Source organism: Podarcis melisellensis (genome assembly GCF_964234715.1).
Source record: "Podarcis melisellensis genome assembly, chromosome: 9".
Classification (NCBI taxonomy): Eukaryota; Metazoa; Chordata; class Lepidosauria; order Squamata; family Lacertidae; genus Podarcis; species Podarcis melisellensis.
In genome coordinates this window covers 56,324,455-56,347,248 of record NC_138541.1, presented here as the reverse complement: position 1 = coordinate 56,347,248, position 22,794 = coordinate 56,324,455, and the positions used below count along the sequence as shown (strand labels likewise).

Genomic DNA, 22,794 nt, shown 5'->3' with positions numbered 1-22,794 from the left:
GAACTGCCAATGGTGAATGACACAATGCCCAGTAATGTACTGTAACTGGATAAAAAACCCCACACATTATTCATTACTTACTCTGGCAATATCACAGCTTGGCTTATTATTTACTAGATTTTTAAAATGTGGGTTGTAAAACTGGTTCTTACATTAGAATTTACAGTTTGTGGAGAATACTGTCCAAAGAATTTTCTAGCAGAGAATATTCTCATTCTCGAGAATTTTCTTCGGAGAACATTCTCACCGTACATCATTACCCTGCTGAAATCCTAGGCACAACACTTTGCTGCTCTCCAATTCCTGTGTTGTCAGGAAACGACATGGTCTCATTTAGTTAGCACTTTGACTGAAACCAAGCTTGTGATTTGTTTCTTTCCACTCTCAATAATGAATATTTGCATCCCAGTGCTTAGTTGTAGGTGCTCTGTAAAGTTGGGATGCGGGTGGCGCTGTAGTCTAAACCACTGAGCCTCTTGGGCTTGCCAATCAGAAGGTCGATAGTTCGAATCCCCACAATGGGGTGAGCTCCCATTGCTCTGTCCCAGCTCCTGCCAACCTAGCAGTTCAAAAGCATGCCAGTGCAAGTAGATAAATAGGCACCGCAGTGTTGGGAAGGTAAACGGCATTTCCATGCGCTCCGGTTTCCGTCATGGTGTTCCGTTGCGCCAGAAGTGGTTTAGTCATGCTGGCCACATGACCCAGAAAGCTGTCTGCGGACAAACGCTGGCTCCCTCAGCCTGAAAGTGAGATGAGCACCGCAACCCCAGAGTCATCCGCGACTGGACTTAATGGTTAGGGGTCCCTTTGCCTTTACCTAGCATGGCACCCTTGTTAAAATAAATATAGTATTGGAAGAGAAAAAAGATTAAGCTTTCTATTACAGGGAAATAATTGCCATGTAAGTTATACGGCAGTCTCTTTTACTGCCTAGGGACTGTGCTCGCCGACTCCCCTGCCATTCCCTAAGCTTCCTTTTCACTATTCAAACCCCATTTCTGAACTCTTATATTCTGCAGTCCCGCCTTGCACCCATTTTCACCTTCATCTCCGTATGTATGACTCCCCGCCTCCCTTAGTGCACACAAACAACCCCCATGGTTACTTCCTGCATCTTGCATCTTCCACACATTGCACTTACTAAGCACCTTTTTTTCCTTCTGTCCAGTTATGAAGCCACTCCATTTCTTCAGACCCTTCCATGCACCTGCTTCACTGCCAGTCCCATGCCTCCTACTCCCTCCTTTTCTGTACCCCCCTTTTCACCTTCACTTGCTTTTTCTGACCAACTTTTCGATTCTCCCTTGCACGCAGACCACCTCATTTCCATACCTTGTTGTCTCTCATATTCTGTGATCCCCTTTGTGTGCATAACCTGTGGCATCTGTCACTGTATCTTTAAGATGAATAGAATATTAAGAGCAAATGCTGGCTCCCTCAGCCTGAAAAGTGAGATGAGCGCTGCAACCCCATTGTCATCTTTGACTGGACTTAAACCGTCCAGAGGTCCTTTACCTTTACCTTGCTCTGCAAACTGTCAAATAGTTATGGTGGGACACTGCTAAGTGACAACCAAACTCCCCCCCCCCCCAGTCTGAATGAGATGAAATCAGAAACCCTGTTACTGGATTCTTCTTCTTCTTCTTCTTCTTCTTCTTCTTCTTCTTCTTCTTCTTCTTCTTCTTCTTCTTCTGGTTTTGTTTCAGATGATATCTACTCAAGTTACCTAGAAGTCCATGTGGTGAATGCATACCTCTCTGTCTGTGTGACATCAGAGTTCTCCTGGATGCATTGTCAGTTGGTTTCTTTGAGGAACAAAGGGTTTGAGATTCAGGTTATACATTGAACCCATTGTAGTCAACTGTTTCAACAAGTATGCCACAAATTAACTTCCAAGTATGTGTGAATTGCACTATTGCCTACAGCGGTTCATATATCCGAACATACCCACATTGCAGTCTACTCCTATCATATTTTACTTTCTAATTTCTGATACACCCGGGAGCTCCTGAGTCAGATCCTGAAAGTAGTGTGACAGGGAAAGTGTCAAATTCTAGCTAGGACTTGGTTTTGCTGCTATTTGCAGGCACTGCTTTACCTGTCCAGTGTCTGACATCATATGATGGCAGGTGGGTGTGGCTTGGCCAAAACTGCCTTATGGGCCAAATTGGGAAGACTTGCAGCCTTATTACACCTGTGGGTCATAGGCTCCTAGTACATGGGCTTGATGTAATCTGGTTTTCCCAAGAGTGACCCATATATCAATTCCTAAAATGCTGTGTGCTTTTTAAAAACAAGTATTTGTTCTTGCGGGACGCGGGTGGCGCTGTGGGTAAAACCTCAGTGCCTAGGACTTGCCGATCATATGGTCGGCGGTTCGAATCCCCGCGGCGGGGTGAGCTCCCGTCATTCGGTCCCAGCTCCTGCCCACCTAGCAGTTCGAAAGCACCCCTAAGTGCAAGTAGATAAATAGGTACTGCTTTATAGCGGGAAGGTAAACGGCGTTTCCGTGTGCTGCGCTGGTGCTGGCTCGCCAGCTGCAGCTTCGTCACACTGGCCAGGTGACCCGGAAGTGTCTTCGGACAGCGCTGGCTCCTGGCCTCTTAAGCGAGATGAGCACGCAACCGCAGAGTCGGTCACGACTCGCCCGTACGGGCAGGGGTACCTTTACCTTTATTTGTTCTTGCACTCCCAAGTGTCTCTACCACTATCTCTGTGGCTTTGAAGCCCAAATCTCTTCAGATATATGGGGTTTCTCGTGAGTAGGAAAGTAGCACTCCAAGGTTGCCTGTCCTCACTAGCTAGACATAACCTGTTTATTCGAATTCTTTCTCCTTGCAAATTTATAGTACAGACCCAAGCAGTGTATGTGTGTGGGTGAGAGGATATTGAGTTTACAAAGTGTGCAAGCCACTTCCTGCATTCTGATTTTTAAGTATTTTATTAAGGAATCCAATTAAGAGGGAGAAATGGTGGACAGCTTATATTTCAATGCAATATTGCTTTGTGTCTAATCCTGACACTTTATAGTGAACCCAGGGGTTCAGTTCTGGCAGGGAACAGGCAGAACTGTGCTCTAAATATGTTTAAAAGCTTCATTATAAATATAGAGGGGGATGATGATGATGATGATAATGTATATGCCGCCCATATGACTGGGTTGCCCCAGCCACGCTGGGCAGCTTCCAACAAATTAAAACACAGCAAGACATCAAACATTAAAAGACTTTGCTATACAGGGCTGCCTTCAGATGTCTTCTAAGTGTCCAATAGTTGTTTGTTTCTTTGACATCTGACAGAAGGGGATAGTTGTCAGGCAAATGAAAAGAAACACAACGGAACATTGTTTAGTAGGCTTATACATGATTACTACTTTCAAATGCTTTAATATTGCTGCCTGTTTTCAAATGAGGTAATATTGCATTCTGGATAATTGTAAGCTGCTTCCTGCATGACAGTGGCAGTGAAGATGTAGTACAGATGGCATGTACAGCTTGATATCTCTGAAGTTTTACATGCCTCAACATACTGCTTCTGATAGTTATATTAAGCCAGAATTTAAAAATGTAACCTACTGTAATGTGAATGCCTGTCTGTCTGTGTCTCGGGCTCTTAAAGAGCGCTTAAAATTAGCATCTTGCTGTGTGGCCTAGATGGGTTCAGATTATGTGCAATCTAAATTAAAATGCACCCTGCTTGATATTTTAAAGAAGAAAACGTTCCTCTCTCGTTCTGGCCTTCCCAAATAATTGGTGTGCATCTGCTTAAAGTGATAGTGTTAATATGAATCAGGTTTTTTAATTTTTAAGTATTATTGTGCCTTAATAAAAGTATTGATCTAAAAACCCTAAATCTAAAACATGCTGTGTCTCTCAGACAGCACCTACGCAATCTATTTGCAACTGGAATGCAGACAGTGAAGTGTCCTGTGCTTCCAGCACAGTTATCCAATTTGCATGCTTCTCTAGCCTAGATATCTGGAGAAAAGTGCCCTCTTAACTAGAAATCCATTGTGGTTTGCAAGTGCTGAGTGTGGCAGGAAGTAATTGGATAGGGCAATGTTAACCCTTGGCTGCTGTGTCTAGAGATACCTATTACATTTCTGCTCGATAGGTAAAAGTCAGTTTGCTTCAAGATGCTGTTTTCTAAAGGTAAACAAAACAAGAACTCCTAAGGTAATTCTACTCAGTTCATAATGGGATAACTGATTAGCAACTGCCTAGGATAAAACTAATGGAATAAATGCTGCAGAAATAGAACATGATCTGTACTGCGTCTGTTACAGCACTGCAACTCAAGAGACGCTACAGATATTTTTTTCATCTCCTTTATTGTTTTATTCTAATGACAAGTTTTTCGGCTTTGGGGACTACTGACGATGAAAATGAAGTTATCAAAACAGTACAAACATCTAGCCTAAGCTTAGTTCGATAAAATGTTGCTGTGTACTTGCGTAGAGGACTTAAAATTTGTGGAATATTAAATAACTTGGAACATCTGAAGAAGTGTGCATGCACACGAAAGCTTATACCAAGAACAAACTTAGTTGGTCTCTAAGGTACTACTAGACAATTTGTGTGTGTGTGTGTGTGTGTGTGTGTGTGTATGTGTGTATGTGTATATATATATATATATATATATATATATATATATATATGCTTTCGTAGATATATATATGCAGTCGATATATATATCGACTGTGTCAGACCAACACGGCTACCTACCTGAATTTGGAACATCCTGGTAACACATGCTGTGCTCTTGTAAATGCACATTGTCTCCTTGAAGTAGCACCTTAAAGACCAACTAAGTTAGTTCTTGGTATGAGCTTTCGTGTGCATGCACACTTCTTCAGATTTTTTTTGTTTTGTTTTGTTTTGACTATGGCAGACCAACACGGCTACCTATCTGTAATTGTCTCCTTGATTTATCCAAACAATATTTTGGATTTATCCAAGCAAGATTTTGTCAAAGGAACACAAGGATCATTATGATTATAACCTTTCTTTTAGCATGTGCATAATAGTGAGATGCCAGTCACTCTGGAAGGTTTTTATAATGTACATTTGATAACATTTGTAGGTGTGCTAGGTTGAATGTGCTTGGCTTCAGTTTTTGGCCCAGGGAGAACAAATGTCATGTTTCAGACATTTCCAGCCTAGAAGGAAAAATGTAAAAGCAGGAGGAGAAAATAGACTCCCCCCACCCAGCACAGTAGAAACTTGAGTGCTGTTAGAAGCTCATATCTCTCTTTATTAAAAAAATAAATTTGGGGGTGTATGATTGCAATGAAGCCCTGAAGGGAATTCTCATGCGTTTCCTGGGGTCTAGTGGACTCTCAGCACTATTGTGCAAAAAGTTTACTGATTGGATGGATTTGTGTTTTATTAGATAAACATAAAATAGTTTCTGGCTGACTCACGGAGGCGTTTGTGACTTTAGTGCAGCTTCTAAGTTATTGAATGTTTTTGCAGTTTCTCTAAAATGTAAAAAATACTACTGCCGCCAACATAAACCGAGACCTCTTGCACTGCTGGGGTATTGTCGTTCTTTTAATGCTCAATAGCTAGATGTGGCGTGTTCAGAATGGTTGTGTAACTTCATTCCAGGAAGCCATTTACAACTCTTATAAAACTGGGTGTTTTCTTGGGATTCCTGACTCAACACTGCTCCCATACAGATTTTTTAGGCATTGCTGTGGTATGCAAACCTCTTTATTTCTCTGTGTGTACTACACTGGCTCTAAAATATTTAGATTAATCCCATGTGTGTGTTCTCTGTTGTATATTGTTACGACGCTTGGATTCTTACCATTAAAAGATAAAGAATTGTGTATGAATTGTGAGGGTGATGCAGTATGTGTCAAATCTTAATAGGCCTGACTGTGTTGTTTACCGGGATCTCTCTCTTAATGAAACATTCAAGCACTTCTCTGTGTGTTTCTCATCATAGCTGCATAGTTCTAGGCGGCCAAGGATCGCAGCCTGTCCAGTCCTAGCCAAGCCCCTGATCACCCAGAATTTCAAGATTAAACATATTTCTTACTGTGGTTGCCGGCTTTGTTGTGTGAAGATAGAAAATGGTGCTCTGCAAATGAGCCACTGCCCTCCTGAGGCACAGGAGAACCTTTGCAGTGCGTCTTGTACAGAGATGGAAGAGCTTCTCATGCAATTTTCGTTTATAGCCAGCTGAGTTGTCTTTAGACAACATTATCAATATCAACCCCTCCTCATCAGACTTTTGTAACATTGCAGTGATCTGTGCTATGTCTGATCGAGGTGTTCAATCCCCTGTGTGTCATCTGTTGGCTAAATGAAAGGGTTGCAGTAAAATAAACTTCAAACTTTTCAGGTGTTTCATTTTAAGTTACTGAAACACCCTAGCATACTGTAACATTTACATTGCCTCTGTCCTCTGCTTTCTTCCATGGGCATTGCAGAGTGATGCTTGCTAAGCATCAGGTATCAATAATGAGGGCCCACAAAAACAAACTGCTGTTGGGAGGTACTCCCAGCTTTTGAATTTCATTCTTCAAAAATTTCATAATCCTGAGCTAGAGTGTCTCCCAGAGGCAATAAAAGACTTTGGGCAGGTATATTATAGTTAAGGATGACTAAGCATACCATCAAGCCGTCCTGATTTTATTTGAATGTTTTGTTTTGCCTGCTGTAAGCCTTCAGGGAAAGGTGGATTAGAAGTTCAAATAAACAGAGTAAGCAAGTGGTAACGTTGCCGCCGTGCAAGGGTATTATTTCCAATAGAGTTTCAGGAAACGTTTGCCATAAGAGTGCCTTGGGCAAGTCAACAATATATAGTAGATGTTAGGGATGGTGCACTAGATGGACCTAAAGTCAACAGGGTGTAATGCAGTGTAAGCTTCATAAATAATACTAAGCAGTAAGTGTGAATTTGTGGGTAGTGCCATATACTCCCATCCCAAATAGGCTGCAGATTCAGGTCGTCATCAGTCACATCTGTGGCTTTTCTCCATCCAGTGATGTTTAGCATCATGAAGTTATAGTCCAGCTACCTCAGGGTTGGCACAGGTTCCACATCCCTAATATAATGGGAAAATAAAGGTAATTAGAAAGATGAATTAATTTCTGATCTTTTTGCGTGTACCTAAGCCTTTGGTTTTTTGGGGTGCGTGTGTGTTGTACTGTATTAAGACTGACCTGAAGCATAATGGGACGATAAATGGAGACAGAAATGTTAGGTAAAAGTGTCTCGGATATTCACGATGAATGGATAATGATGGATTGTTTTGTTTTTTGCCTGCTTGCTCTGATTACTGCGCACAATACTAAGAGTCCCTAATGAGTGAAATTGTAAAAAGAACCTAGCTTTGCTTGGAATGGCTTAATGAGTGAGGGGATAGATGCTCTAGCATCTTTGGAACTCCTGTCAATTAGGGCTCTGACATCAAAGGGTGCTGGAGGAACTCCCTCTCCAGCATTTTGGATCTTGAGAACCACGAATGGAAGAAAGTTAGCAGAAGGAGAATCCCCCTTCCTCTCACCCTATACCCCTTGAAAAAAGGTCTCTGGGGGGGCCAAGGGAGCCTCTGAAGACTGTGGGATGAGGGTGGTGCTTGGGTGGGAGAAAAATTGGCTAAAATTGGAGCAGCTTTCAACTTTGACATGGATATGGCCCAAACTGGAGGCTATGTACTGATCCCTTGAGTAAATGCAACTTGGAATTTTTGATTAGAAGAAGAGCCTAGCAGGTATTAGAAAACTTACATTAGTTTCAAGTGGAATTAACTAGGTTGAGAGCAGTGCCTATAGTTTTATACTCGGTTCTCATTTGCATCAGTTCTAATTTGTACTTATACATTTGGCTTCTAATGCTGTTTTGGAAGGTGAAACCAATTCAGCTGATGAAGCTTTCGTTGAGTATTTGGTTTCAGGCTGCCAGTGAGAGACACATCAAGTATTGTGTAGGCTGATACATTGAGGAAAAAACACATACCTGACTGCCTGTTTTATATGCATTTTGACAAAGAAATAATAAAAAAGTTGGAAACCAAACTGCTGGAGACATCAAAGCAATATTGTAGAGATGTAGAAGAAATGTGTAGGCCTAGCTCTCAAAAGCAAATGTTACGGGATACAGTGGTGGGATCCACACCATACCTTTAAAGCACATTCCTTCACATCCTGGGAAGTGAAGTTTGTTAAGGGTGCTGGGAATTGTACCTCTGTGTGGGATAAACTACAGTTCCCAGGATTCTTTGGGGGAAAGTGTGTGATGCAGATGTAGCCAAATGTGCAGTATTATTTGTCAATACATGCTGTTGAGAAAAGTGCTTTACATTTTTTAGTACCTAAATCCCCACATAGGCTGTCACCCTCCAAGTGTGTGTTAATGATATGTTGTAGGGTTTTAATTATTGGGCATGAAGTTCTTGGTCTTTAGACCTCAAGCCTAAAACATGCTTGAACTTTTCATATCAGCTGTATTTTATTTTGTTCTAATTTTGGTCAGGTACCAGGGCTGTTAAACGTTAGTTCTCTCCCTCTCCCTCCCCCCTCTTTCTCTTTTAAAAATGGGCCCTAGCACTTGTTTATTCCCCTTTCCCCAAAAGGCAGCTGTAGAGGCCCTGATCCAGCTTAGGACTTCATGGAAGGGAAGTTAACCATTTCCTATGCATTCTCAAACAACCCAACACCCCAAGCTGCTATTTCGCTAAAGGGAAAAAGGAGGGGGGAAAGCAAGGAGCGTTCTCTAATTTTTCCATGTGTTCCATTTCAGGTCAGAATTGGGAATATACTTGAAAAGCCCTACAATTCCAGAAAACGGACACAAAACTGAGAGAAGCTTTTAAAAAAGTGATGGAAAACACCTTAAATCCTGAACATTCTACAGATTAGGATGAGGACAAGCTAGAAACACAGTCAAAAATGAACATTGAAAGCATAGAGAAACAGGGCTTGCAGCCTCCTATAATCATCAGGGATGAAAATGGCAATAAATATGTGTGTAACGCTACTTCGTCAACCTCTCTGAATGGTGGCACTGTTAGCCACTGCCGCCAAGAGCTGGGACATGAAGACTATATCGAATTTAAGGATACAAGTGAGGCAGATATTTATTCAAATCCTCAGAGCACTGAAGCAAAAGATCTGCAAAAGACTGCCAGTGACTATATCTGCATGGGGACTTCAGATCTGGAGGCCATGCACATCCCTTGTGCAAAGGAACAGTTTTACATGCATGCCTTCAATCAGAATTTCCAGGAGCCAGAGAACCCTCTCAAAGAGGGTCTTGCAATAAAGAGTATCCCAAATTGCAGTACGGAGGAATCTGTGCCTTATTGCCAGGCGGACTTAACGCACCCAGTGCCCCTCGCTGCTGTGGAACTAAACACAACTACTGAAATCCAAGATGAATTAGATCATGCCCAAATGCAACAGGAAGGTGCTAGTTCAAGTGACTCTTTCATTACCATTATAAACCTGGGGGATACTGTGGGAAGCAAGTGTTATGAGGTGGGATGTGCCCCTCAGATGCCTGCATATTCTGGGGACACTTTTGAAACTGTTGCTTACACACACAATGCTGATTCCCCTAAGCTAGATGCCTTTGGCAACCCAAATATGATAAGTGTCATACAGCTAGATAGCGGAGTGTTACCTACTGCTCTTTCACTGGCAGGAGATCAGGCCACCAATTATATAGATTTAGTATCGCAGAACAGTGAACAGGGAAAGCAGGATGCTGAATGTAGTAATTCTAGCTGTGGGAGCTCACCAGAAATGGAACCATTTAATCTGTTCAATGATGAGCACAAGAAATATATGCATAGCACACCTGAGCATGAAGCTGAACCTGGAGTTGATGGCACCATCAATGGCATGTGCCCTCTAGTAATTGAGAGCTTTGATGAGCATTCAGAACAGGAGTCTGACAAAGACAGGGAGATCTTGACCAAAGCACAAAATATTTCTAAAGAAGATCAGGTTTTTCTCGAAGGACACGATGATAAAATGTCCGAGACGCTTCACTGTGATATACCGAAGTTAGAAAGGGCTGATCTGGCTGAGCCTAGTTGCCATGAGACTTTTGTGGTTTTTAGTCCCTCAGCTGATGAACACAACTTGGCTTCTCCACCTCCCGAAGCAGGGTCAACAAATACAACTTTTGCTGTGTTTGCTACCCCCGATGAAGTTGGTGATGGGATTTCTAAAGGTGGGAAGAATGGCCACTTGGCGAAAGAACACCCCAGGAGGACATCTTTGAAAAGTAATGCTGAACGAGTTGCAGTTAAATCGCCAAACAGGTCTCCCTTTGCAGCTACCATAACCAAAGCTAGGAAAGCAGAGATAGTGAGCTTTCCAAAACCAAACTTTAAAAATGTCAAGCCAAAAGTTATGTCCAGGCCTGTGTCTCAGCCAAGAGAAAGTAGTGCATCAAAAGCAGCTCAAAGATCTCCTCAGCTGTCTACAGCCTCCTCATCCTCCCCGTCGTCTTCCCCAAGGCAACCATCCTCTTCAGCTGCAGCACTGAGGAAAAAAATAGACTTGGATAAAGGTACAAAAGCAGAAGCACCGATGAATAAAACTCTCAAGCAACATTTTAATAAACACCTTCCTAGCCAAGCTGTGCATGCTGCAACTCATTCCGAAAACACTTCCCACAAGGCTCTAAAAACAACAGTGTTGAAGCAGAGCATGGAACAGGTCGACAAGGCAAGATGCCCTAGTATGACATGCTCCCTTGTGGCAGCTCCATGTTCCCAGGACTCGGGTGGGACAGCGAGCGACAAAATGGATAGTGCAGAGTCTTGGGCGCAGCCTTGTGCTTTGAGTCAGATACCTCAAGGGGAAGAGAAGCAGAAGCAGAATGGCTTTTGTGGGATTCCAGCAGAACAGTCTGCAAAAGATACTGCAAACAAAGTTGTCTCGGTAAGTTTCTTAAAACAACAACAACTTAAATGTATCTTCAGGTTGTTTCCAGAACATGGACTGCGTGTTTATTAAACTCAGACCTCTAGCATTTTCAGCATATAAACACATGGTGATAGCTACCTCTTTGACTTTACAGGCAGATTGGGTAAGCAGGTAGAGGATTTATTACAAATATTGGGTATGATGATTTGTTAAACCTGGCAGATGCAAGTCAAATGTGATTTATGTGCTGCTGGTAAGATCATACTGCTCCTAGTAAGTGCTATGTGTGGCAGTGCCCAAAGTGGCGCAGGATCGTTCTCGGTGGCTCTTCCTTTCCCTCCTCTGCTTTGTTTATTTAGCCTTGCAGTGAGAAGCTGCCACCCGGATGCAGCCTGTTGAAAATTTTATAATGCACGTTCACTCAAAACTAATGCAGGACAGCTTGCTTACAGTTTTCATCCCAATACCCCACCAATCTTACTTGTAACCTTCTGTTTATAGCTAGACATAGTCAGTTTGTTTGAAATTTGCAGCTAGTAAAGCTTTGATATGCACCTATATTGCAACAAAATACAGCCTCTTTGCTTTCAGTTCCAACATTATTTAGTTTATACCAAAATGATCAAAAGATCTTGACATTCTAGAACTGGATTTTTTGTTGCAGAGGCAGCAATGGGTAGGTGTTCCTTTATCAAGCTCTCAGGATGACAGTTGCTAGCGATAATATTTGCAGAAATGTTTTCTTTTCAGCACAGCAATTAAAGTATTGTGCAAGAGCTGACTTCAATGAGAGACTTTTGAAAAGCTTATGACAAACTTCCTGCAGCCAGTTATAAAACATATAAGAGCGTTTTAATCTCTGGCACTGTGGGTTTTTAAAAATATATTTTTTAAGGGTTTGTATCTTGGTACCAATTCCCCAGACTTGAGTACATTGGTTTTAGTCTTGGTACTGGTATTTGATTAAAAATTAAAGTGCAAAGTAAGATCAGACCTTGCTTCTCCTACAAGTAGTTTGCAGAAGACTCGTGAGAATAAGTGAGACCTTCCCGCACTTGGTGCAGGGGTTGGAGAAGGCTGTGTGAATCTCTCAAGGTCCTTCTCCAAAGCTCAGTGTATAGCATATGCACACGTCAGAGGACTGCACATGTTTGTGTGTGCGTGCTGATAATAGCAAATCGTGGCTTGTTACAAAGCCAAACCAAAACATTTGGATCCCTGCTTCTAAACAGGACCATTGAGCGAGAAAATTACCTTCCTCGACTCCACTAGTAGGTTTGCATAAACGTACAATCTGTCTTCTAATTCACAAATTCTTAAGTAAGTTCATAATATTGAAATAATAATGTTATGAGTGAAGGACTACTCTTATAGGAAATCTGTCTCAACTCCTGCATTGGAGGTTTTGACTTGACTTGTGGCTTTTAAAGCAAAGGTGAGGAGAGGAGTGGGGTAGGACAGGTGCACAGAGGGATGATGGGGATGTTGTGTGGTTGCATGACTACCTACGCACATTTTGTCCTTCACATGTTCAGGCTGTGCACCTGAAGAGGGCTAATGCCAAAACTATTATCTTAGCTCTTGTTCAATGGCATCTCATAACACCCTTTTAACATCTCCCCCCAAAATTTCATTTGAGCAGTTCCCCTGATCCTCGTAGAAGCAGGGGAGCTCACACTTTCATGCAATACATTTTTTTAAAACAAAAACAAAAACCTTATCATAATTAAATACCAGAAGTGATGTCCATAATCTTTTGACCACAGCTGTTCTGTCTTACTAAATTAGAGCATGTGGGTGGCTGTCAGCAGGACAAATGTTTGCCTGTTGATGTTGGGATACTCTTTAATTTGAGACAAGCCTTCAGTTCATGTTCAATCCAATGATTCTCCATTAGCCTCTCTCCATTATTACCTTAATGCTCCGCATTAAAGTGAGGCTAATAATATAAATAAATATCTATATTGCTTATAGATTCACTTTGTAGTTTGATCATGACTGCTTCTTGTTGTTGTTGTTTTACCCCCCACATGCTCCTGAATCGTATAGGTTACTTTGCCTAAAGCAGAGGCAACCCAAGGACAAAGTTTACCCAAGGACAGGCCTGTTGCCGTGAGGAATATGCCGGCCTCCAAGATTGCATTCCGCTCCAGGAGAGGAAGTGACAGCAAAAATGGCCACGCATCTAAAATTTTATCTCCTCCAAGAGCAAGAGCAGTCCTGTCGTCAAATTCTGGTGAGAAACACTTTTGTTAGTTGCCTGTTTTGTGTGGAATCTCCCATGACAGTGCATTGCAAGTAGCCCGATTTTGGAATCCTGTGCCTGTGCGAAATGCTTGCTGCATGTCAATGTTGACGCCAAGTCACTGCTGGTCATTTCCTCTCCCCTCTCCTCAATTTTGACTTTTCAGCTGCAGAGTGCACTAACTCCTAACCCTGTTCCACGAGGAGAGAAACCGGAGGTTTTATTCGGCTTAGATCTGTAGTTGTTGACTGTCCTTTACTTGGAACTCCCCCTCTCCCTGAGCATGGCAGTTCTTTGGAAGTAGCAAACCTGCTCTGAGGAGTGGATGGGTCGTGTATCTGCTGCTGGCGTGTGCTGGGGTCTGTACAAATGGACTTTGGTCATGAGACCACAAACAGCAGACTCTCTTTTCAGCCATTTCCATGATCTCCGCAGAGCTCAGATTATTCTAGTGGCAATTATGTGGTCTTCTTTCCCTTGTTCATATAAGCTTGTGTGACTACTGGTGCTGGAGTTGGGGAAATGCAGAGTATTTTATAGCAGTAGTGGCACACTAAGGAGGCTGTGTGGTTTGCCCCGGAGCCCGGTCGTGTGTGCATTTAAAGTATCTTGTGTATTTAACCCATGTGCATTTAACCTGTTGTGAGCCCCCCATCAGTACCAGGATTGTGGGCTTTCCTCCTATGCCATGGTCCCAGTTAACTACTTTTCTTCCATCTTTATGCAAAGATGGAAGTTTATTGTTGCTGCCAATGTTAGCTTCTCTCATGGGGGAGGATAATAGGCTCATTTGCTGGGACCACGATCTGAAGGGAAAGTGAATAAAGCTGCTCCCTGTATGCTGCAGTCCTGATTGTGGACCTGGGGTTTCATTTTCTAGAATAAAAACAAACACCTTAAATGTATACACGTGTACCCATCTATTGACTATCTTTAGCAAGTCTCCAGTCTCATTGGCTCCGCTTTCTCTTATTGGAACTCCAAGATCCACCAAACACGGCCAGATGCAAAAGACATATGATGAAAGCACAGCACATTCTGAGCCTAGGGATCCGTTTTCATCACCAGAACTGAGCCCTTTCACGCATGTTCACTCCTGGTTACCCCTAGCTCATTTCGGCAGCCTAATGTAGGCTGCAGTGGGGTGGAAATGTCATTCTGTTGCTGTTGCTATTGCTAAACAATTGGGAATTGGAAGCCCCTGCCAATCACTAGGGATGTACCAGTAGATCCTGAACTATCTTCTGCCCACACCTGTTCTAAGAATTGCAAACTAAAAAGTCAGTCTGGACATGTAAAGTTAATTTAGAAAACATACCATCATTTTAAAAGCATGCAAACGACTTGCTACCCAGAAAAACCAGTTTTAATTGTCCTGACTTTCCCACCCTCTTTAAAGTGAGAAACAACCCAAACTAACGTAAGTTTGTTATGTATAAACAAAGTGCTGGTGATCTGAAAAATGATTTCTCAGTTTTTATTTTTCATGTGAGCTCTTTTGTAAAGCTGGGTGTTGTTGCTTTTTTGGTTCTTCAGTGCAACTTTTTTATGCTTCCATACATACAAAATCCTATTTAGTGGGAGGTAAGCATGCTGAAAGGGACACAGGTGGCGCTGTGGGTTAAAGCCTCAGCGCCTAGGACTTGCTGATCGAAAGGTCGGCGGTTCGAATCCCTGCTGCGGGGTGCGCTCCCGCTGCTCAGTCCCAGCGCCTGCCAACCTAGCAGTTCGAAAGCACCTCCGGGTGCAAGTAGATAAATAGGGACCGCTTACCAGCGGGAAGGTAAACGGCGTTTCCGTGTGCAGCTCTGGCTCGCCAGAGCAGCGATGTCATGCTGGCCACGTGACCCGGAAGTGTCTCCGGACAGCGCTGGCCCCTGGCCTCTTAAGTGAGATGGGCGCACAACCCCAGAGTCTGTCAAGACTGGCCCGTACGGGCAGGGGTACCTTTACCTTTACCTTTAAGCATGCTGAAAGAAAAAAAGGAAAGGTTTTTTTTTGCTCTTTCAAAACAGTAATTTATAACTTCACAAAATCCACCCAGTTTCAGTTAGCTTGTGTCTGGAGGAGAGAGTTTCTCAGGCAGTGCTTTTCAGAGAGGGGAAAATATGCAACATAGAAAAAGCAAGTTCTTGGTGTCCATTGAGTCTAGCTAGAATAAAATCTTACTTGTACGCAGCCAAGTCTTTCTGGAGACTTCCCAATTTTCTGTTCTTAAAGGCTTTTTATCTGAGTAATCATTATAGGGTTAGTGATAATGATGGGTGAGTGTCTTAGTTTAAGTTTCAGAGCTAGCTGCTACTGGCATAGCACACTTTTTCCTTGGAATTCCAAGCTGCTAAAATGTTCTCCTCTTTCTTAATATCAAGAACTTTTCTTTGCATCACATTGGCGAGCCTTGAGGGACGGAAAAGCTTTAAGCATGTCTGGAACAGAGTCTTGTCACTGTACAGAATGCGTTATCCATGATTATATAAAAAAGAAACATGAAATAGGGCTTTAAACAAATACTCTGTCATTTAGCATAGGTGCCAAAGGTCATGCTTGGTTGCAAGCCAACTATAGATTATCTGAGTCATTCTTAAGAGCCTGAATTGTGGCTTGACAAGACCACAGCATATACATGACAAAATTGTCAGGGAATTCTTGAGTGCCATGAATTTCCTGTCTCTCCATACCAAGTCATGGTCACACTTACATATCTGGAAAAAATATATCCTCCATACCATCTTCCATTGCTCCTGTTTTGGGGAGGACAGGAGGTTGGAGAATGTGACAGAGCCAAAAGCAGAAGGCACTTATGGTTTCTGTTTCCCTGCAGTATTATTACATTATTATTATTATTACATAATACAGTTGTACCTTGGCTCCCGAATGCCTTGGGAGTCGAACATTCTGGCTTCTGAACGAACAAAAACTGGAGGTGAGTGTTCCGGTTTTCAAACGTTCTTTTGGAGGGCTCTTATGTACTGAAGTTCTCACCCTGGGCCAGCAGGGGGATACTGTAGATAGTTCAGGTCCACATTTCCAAATAAGGGATCAAAAGTGACGTTCAGTGATTGGATAGTTACAGAAAGTTGTTACAGTTACATTGTACTGGAGCTCTATATAAGCAGGCTGGCTGAACCCTTCAGTTCAGTTCTGTTCTGACCTGTGAATAAACAAGAGCTGTTTGGAGAATCGCTGTGTCGTCTGATATGTTCACCCACAACTTAACAAAGGCAAATGTCCGACAGGACTTCTTTGGCTTCTGATTGGCTGCAGGAGCTTCCTGCAGCCAATCAGAAGCCGCAGTTTGGAAATCAAACAGACTTCTGGAACGGATTCTGTTCTATTTCCGATGTACGACTGTACAGTAATACATTTATTGACGTAAGGCTTAAAACATACTTGATGCAGGGGAGAAAATATTTGCATTAGTATAATTTTAGCTGTTCTTTCCACTAAGGTGAGTCTGGCAGGAAGGGTTTGAGTAAGCTCAAAGAAGTGAGGCTTGTACATTCAGGAACCAAAACCCCATCGTCTGTGAGGCTTTACAGTAGCCATGTGAATAATTAAGGGATCATCCCCTGCTCTGTTTGTCAAACTCCTCTTCCAGAAAGGATCCTGTGGCAGGGCAAAACTTCCATGAATTGGGAATGGAGTCAATTTTTATGGATTAATTAAAACAACTTTAATTGTTATTGTGTTCTTTTTGTTGTTCATATCCTTTCTGAAGGTGGAGTGCCTAGGAAGGCTCAAGCCCATTCCCAGTGTTTCTTTTAAAAATAGTCAGTTGTGGATGTTTAAGCACTTGGGGGAGGCGACCCTCCAATTATAATCCCTCAGGTGTGCTATTCTACTTCTCTTGCTAAAGGCTGAAGTGCTAGAAGATGACAGGCCAGACACACTTCTGGGTCTGCTTAGCACACAGCTCAGTTGTGGAATGGGAGTCCCTTTCATACTGGTGGAGATAAGAAAGGCCACTTCTCAATGTGCAGCCTTCATGTTTTGACTCGTTTGCTTTTTTCATACTGTGGCTGAGCAAGTGTCCATCTTCCTTTACTTTCACCTAAGTATTAAAGGGCATCTAGTTCAGGGGTGCCCAAACTTTTTTCAAAGAGGGCCAGATTTGATCAAATGAACATGCGTGAGGGCCAACCAAAGTTAAAGTTGTTGAGCTTTTTTAGGATTTTACCCCAGGAAATAGACTGGATTAAACCAACCAGTGGGCCGGATTAGGCCCCCAAAATGGACTTTCGACATGCCTGGCTTAATACCATCGTGTCTAAGCAGTGCACAACAAGGCTACAAACGAGATAAAATCCTTTTACATCATCATAAAATGTGGGGAATCAACACCTGTTGAATGTTGTTCAGCAGCAGAGAACTGGCTAAAGGACAAGGATGAGGAGAGAAGATACCTCTAAATTTAATGGCAAATCATAAAAGGCAGAAGTCATTTAAAAACAGCAGTGGAACTTAGCATCATATTTGGTTGGAGAGAATTGTTTTCTGCTTCTGTCTAAAACAAGTGGAGGTTTCCTGAATGCATGTAAAGTGAAGGTTTCCTGTGTAGAACAGCCGGCGCCGCTAGAGGGCAGACATTCTCTGGCTTGTAGGCTGCCGCGCATGCGCTGAAGAGGCGGCTTTCTTGTGTCAAAAAAGTGAGAATAAAAGGTGAAGGCTGGCGGCCGGCGGCGGCTACACGGGCCACATGACGAGGTCTGTGTAGACATCATAGCTAGCTTCTGTGCTAGAGATGGAGGAGAAATTTGATTTGATATGAATTTAAAGCCAAATCTATCAAATTCACACTTTCTGAAATGATATGTGAACTGAAACACAGCTATCCTTTGAAATTCACACTTGCTCAATGCAGTTCTCCAACCAATGTACAGTGGTACCTCGCAAGACGAATGCCTCGTAAGTTTTTCGTTTTTTGAGTTGCTTCGCAAGACGAAAACGTCTTGCGAGTTTGTTTCCTTTTTCTTAAAACCGTTAATACCCAGGGAATCCGTGCTTCGCAAGACGAAAAAACTCGCAGAACGAAAAAACTCGCAGAACGAATTAATTTCATCTTGCGAGGTACCACTGTATTAAAAATGCATATCTTTTAGGGGGAGGGAAAGTGTGCATAAAAATGAAAATATTAGTAAAAATAGCTTACAAAATGCATCATATTGTAGGAAACTTGCTTGCAAAAGTGTGTACCGCTACCTCAGTAAAAACTGCATATAAAAATGTGTTAGGAAAATCCACTAACTTTTTAGCGCAGGTTTTTCTTGCAAGTCACTGCAAAATGATGAGAACTGAATTTAAGATTGGGGGCGGGGAATGAGAAACTGAGAGAACCAAAATGGACAGACCCTTCCTTACTGTGTGCTGAGCACTGAGCCACAGAATGGTGGCTGCGGATAATGCATATCCAGTGATAAAAGTGATGCAGGAGAGATGTATACTCTGCCTTGGGCTAAGTACTCTCCTGTGGTAGATGTGTGCACAGCTTGTTGCGGGGTTCTTTGAGAAGCAGTTGCTGCACATCCTACTTGAGTAGGCAAATAGTGTTCTCTGTTCAAAGTTGACTTAAAAAATAACACACACGCCCCCTGCTTATACTGCCATCAAGCTTTGCACTGCTAGCAACAAACCCTTTAAATGTGGTTTGGGTTTCAGTTGCCATCCTTTACAAAGTAAACTGAGAGGAATTAAATCCAAACATGTCATCTGGCTTTTGATAATGTTGCCTGTAATTCATTCTTTCATGATGGCCAAACAGTTTGGCTTAAACTGTGGCCAAAACTAGACATGTAGTGTTTATCTTTCCTTATCTTTTTTTTTTTTAAGTGGCTTAGGGAGGCTGTGAATTGGATTTTTGTGTGGTGGGTTGTGTAGTCTTTCCCCCTGATTTTTCTGTTTGAAATGGTCCCTTCTAGCTACTTTTCTGCCTGTGGAAGGGAAAGATATAAGGACTTTAAATCTTTCCCTTGGATGGAAAATCAGCTGGGGGAAAATAAGTGGTCCTCCCTCCACATTCCTCTTCTGAAATTCAAAGCCTTCCAAGGTTGCTTTTGGCTTGGAAAAAAGTAGGAGGAGATGCATGCCATTGCATGTCTAGACTAGGTCTCAATTAGTATTTGTCTAGTCCAGTTGTATATTTACTGTCACCAAATACAGTGGTACCTCAGGTTAAGTACTTTATTCGTTCTGGAGGTCCGTACTTAACCTGAAGCACCACTTTAGCTAATGGGGTCTCCTGCCGCCGCCGCGCCGCCGGAGCACGAGTTCTTAACCTATTTCTGGGTTAGCGGAGTCTGTAACCTGAAGTGTATGTAACCTGAGGTACCACTGTATATTAGTTATATTCAAAATGCTGACTTTAGTAGAAGCAAAAGAGCAAATTAAAAATCTTTGCAAAGCCCTTAGCAGATCACATCCTAGGATGCAACACTATAAGTCACCTAAGTGCATCTGTATATCATTTCTCATTATTGTCCAAAGGATGGCTTAGGTTCTCACCAGCATTTTTGAGAAAGTAAAGTTAGCTATCAGCATCGTAAACAATGAAGTAAGCCTGATTGCGGTGGACTGTATTGCAGGAGGAAATAAATTATGATTTAATAAGCCTAAAATGTTCTGCCCTGACTAAGGTGCTGAAATAGTGTAAGTATTGCATTTCTCAAACATCAATTTCATATCCTCCGTGCAAGATTTGGACAGAGAAAGCTTCGGTTGATCTATTGCACACCTTGGTGTTTCTTATCTGGAAACTGAATCTATTGCATTGCCACCAGCAAGAAAAAACTCTAAAATGGGATGAACACAGGGAAATTTCCCCCATCAAACCTAATGACTAATCCACTTCATCCAGATGTCAAATGTTTGGAAGCATTTGATAAGCTCAGAAGTTAAGAAGGCTCATCAATCTTTCTCTATTCCTTGCCAAAGGATATTGTGATGCCTGTTTGCATGATGAGGGGCTGAAAGTCCAGTGGCTGCCAAGATTTTTAAAAAATGGTAACAACAATCAAAATAGCCCATGTAAACCATTAGAGTTTAATCTAGGCGATTTGGGGGGGGGGTTGTTTTTTTTTCTTCACCCATAACTATTTTTTGCCAGGGCTTGAATCCAGAGAGAATAAGATCTCTGAATAAGGGTGCTCATACAGTGAGTTTCTACCCTATCCCCATGGTCTGATGCATCAATAGACTAGAAACAGGACCCTTATTTTAATTAGTATTAGGATGAAGCTTGTCCAAAATAAATGCATTTAAAATTGGTCATGCACCTGTTTCTGATATACAATTCCTACCAGTCATGTTTGCTGATACTTGTGTGGTTCCATTTTCCGTCAGCTTCCAGGACATCCATCATGTGTGTATGGTTTTTTGGGTTTTTTTAGATGCAGCATTGGTAAAACAAATCCATATAATCTTCTTATTTTTAAAAGTGCTATTATTCTTGTTATATGCATCCATAATAACTTTGTTCCTGAAGCACATAGCATCTTAGAGTGGATTTTTGAGGAAACTGGTGGTAGGAGGGAGGGGATTAAAACCCACCCTCTTTTGGGGGCTTCTACACCAATGCTATACAGTGGTAAGTCGGGTTACATACGCTTCAGGTTACAGACTCCACTAACCCAGAAATATTACCTCAGGTTAAGAACTTTGTTTCAGGATGAGAACAGAAACTGTTCTTTGGTGGCGCGGGAGACCCCATTAGCTAAAGTGGTGCTTCAGGTTAAGAACAGTTTCAGATTAAGAACAGACCTCCGGAATAAATTAAGTACTTAAGTCGAGGTACCACTGTATTACAGTTGATGTAGTGTCCTTTTTTAGTCATGCATGCTAGTTGTGCTTTCTATTTTTCCAACAGCAGGGTTCACTGTCCACTCATTTGATGATGGTTTACTTGGATAAAGTCAGTTTAGAATGTAGGGAGAAAAAACAATGAAATAGCTGTCTGGACTCCCCCCCCCCCCCGTGGTTTTTTTTGGTCTTTTTTTTTTTTTGAGATCCACTAGTAACATATTTTATTCTTGGTTTTCCCCCCTGCCAGACAAATCTCGTAATGTCTCTTTGCCACTCCTTGAAGCATTCTGTTCAATGAATCTGTTCAAAATAAAAACAGCATTTTTGATAGCACACCCATCTTAATAACTGATATTCTTCCCAACAATGAGAGGTTCATACTCCCACAAACTTCCAAATTTCTCTTAATTCCTGTCCATATTTAAATATAATTGTCCTTAAATATATTTATATTTTTGGGTGTAAATTACGCTCCTAGGTATTTGACCTTTTTCTCAATTAAGAGTCCCGTCGTGTCTAGTAACTCCTTTTTTACTTGATCTGTTCAAGTTGTTTACGTTAAAACAGCTAGTTAACAAAATTCAAGTGGTAGAGGCTTTTCTTTTGGGAATTATTGGACTAGAGTTTCCTAAGCAATATCAAAATATATTTATGTATGTGACCACTGCCACTCAAGTGACTTTTGCCCAAAGATGGAAAGAAGAAAATGTTCTCACCAAAGAAGAATGGCAACAGAAGCTATTTAGAATACTCAGAAATGGTGAAACTTACCGGAAGAATAAGAAACAAAGATGATAAACTTGTTAATATAGAATGGAAACTGTTTGTTGAATATTTACAAAAAAAAATAAAAAATTCAGACGTTAGCAGGATTAAAGTGAAAATGTGCAGTGACATAAAACATATATTGATTATCTGGGATAAATAATAAATAAGGTTAACTTGGAAATGCAGTAAAAAGTATAGATATAGGAAACCACAGAAAGCGGTGGGAGGGAAGTCAAAATATGATGTGTGGAATAATTTGAATCTATGTTTGGTGTTGGTTGTAAAATGAAAAGTATAAATAAAAACAAATTCAAGTGGTAAGTAAAACTGCAAAAGCTATTAGGGTTCCTATGCTATCTTACAGTGCCATCTGGTGTTGAGATTTGGCGGCATTGTGTTTTGTATTTGTGTATTTGTATATTTATATTTGTATTTGTATTTTTTCCTGTAAGACCTATTGCAGTCGTTAAGAGTCGTCAACAGGCTCATCACAGCTATCTGCCAATCACCCATTCCCACCACCCTTCTGAGTAATACCCCTCCCCACCTTCTCACTATATAGAAGGGTCTGGAAACTTCTGTTTCAGTGTATCTGAAGAAGTGTGCATGCACACGAAAGCTCATACCAAGAACTAACTTAGTTGGTCTTTAAGGTGCTACTGGAAGGATTTTGTTTTGTTTTGACTATGGCAGACCAACACGGCTACCTATCTGTAACTGTATTTTTGTGTGTGTGTGTCTTAATCGCCTTTGCCAAATTTGTGCTTTTGAGATTCTGTCTCTCAAACAGAACTAATCTTTTAACCGGCTGACTTAAAAATGGAATTGGGCAGCTGATGATTTTGCAGGAGACTTTCAGGGCATGAAATGCCATCATTTCTAACAATTCCCCTCCAGTGAGCAGCAGTGCTTCTTGCCAACCTCTAAACTCCCTGAAGTCTCATAGAGTTGGCACAGAGCTCTTGAATCTGCACACCTACCCCCCAGAACGGGTTAAAACCTACACTTTTGCAAATATCTCCAAGCCCACTTCTGGTCCTTAGGACTGTTTCTCAGAAATGATCAATAACTGGTGGTGCATTTAAGAAACTGGTG

At 41.8% G+C, this 22,794-nt stretch overlaps 1 protein-coding gene across 2 annotated transcripts in view; it reads left to right on the top strand.

The window, feature by feature from the left end:
- MTUS1 (microtubule associated scaffold protein 1) overlaps positions 1-22,794 on the top strand; it is a 109,786-nt gene that overhangs the window by 16,897 nt on the left and 70,095 nt on the right. For both annotated transcript variants that reach the window (XM_081924367.1, XM_081924366.1), the window contains exons 2-3: positions 8,755-10,907; positions 12,942-13,128. In XM_081924367.1, coding sequence (XP_081780493.1) covers positions 8,904-10,907; positions 12,942-13,128 — 2,191 coding nt within the window. In that variant the 5' untranslated portion in view covers positions 8,755-8,903. The remainder of the gene's footprint in view (positions 1-8,754; positions 10,908-12,941; positions 13,129-22,794) is intronic.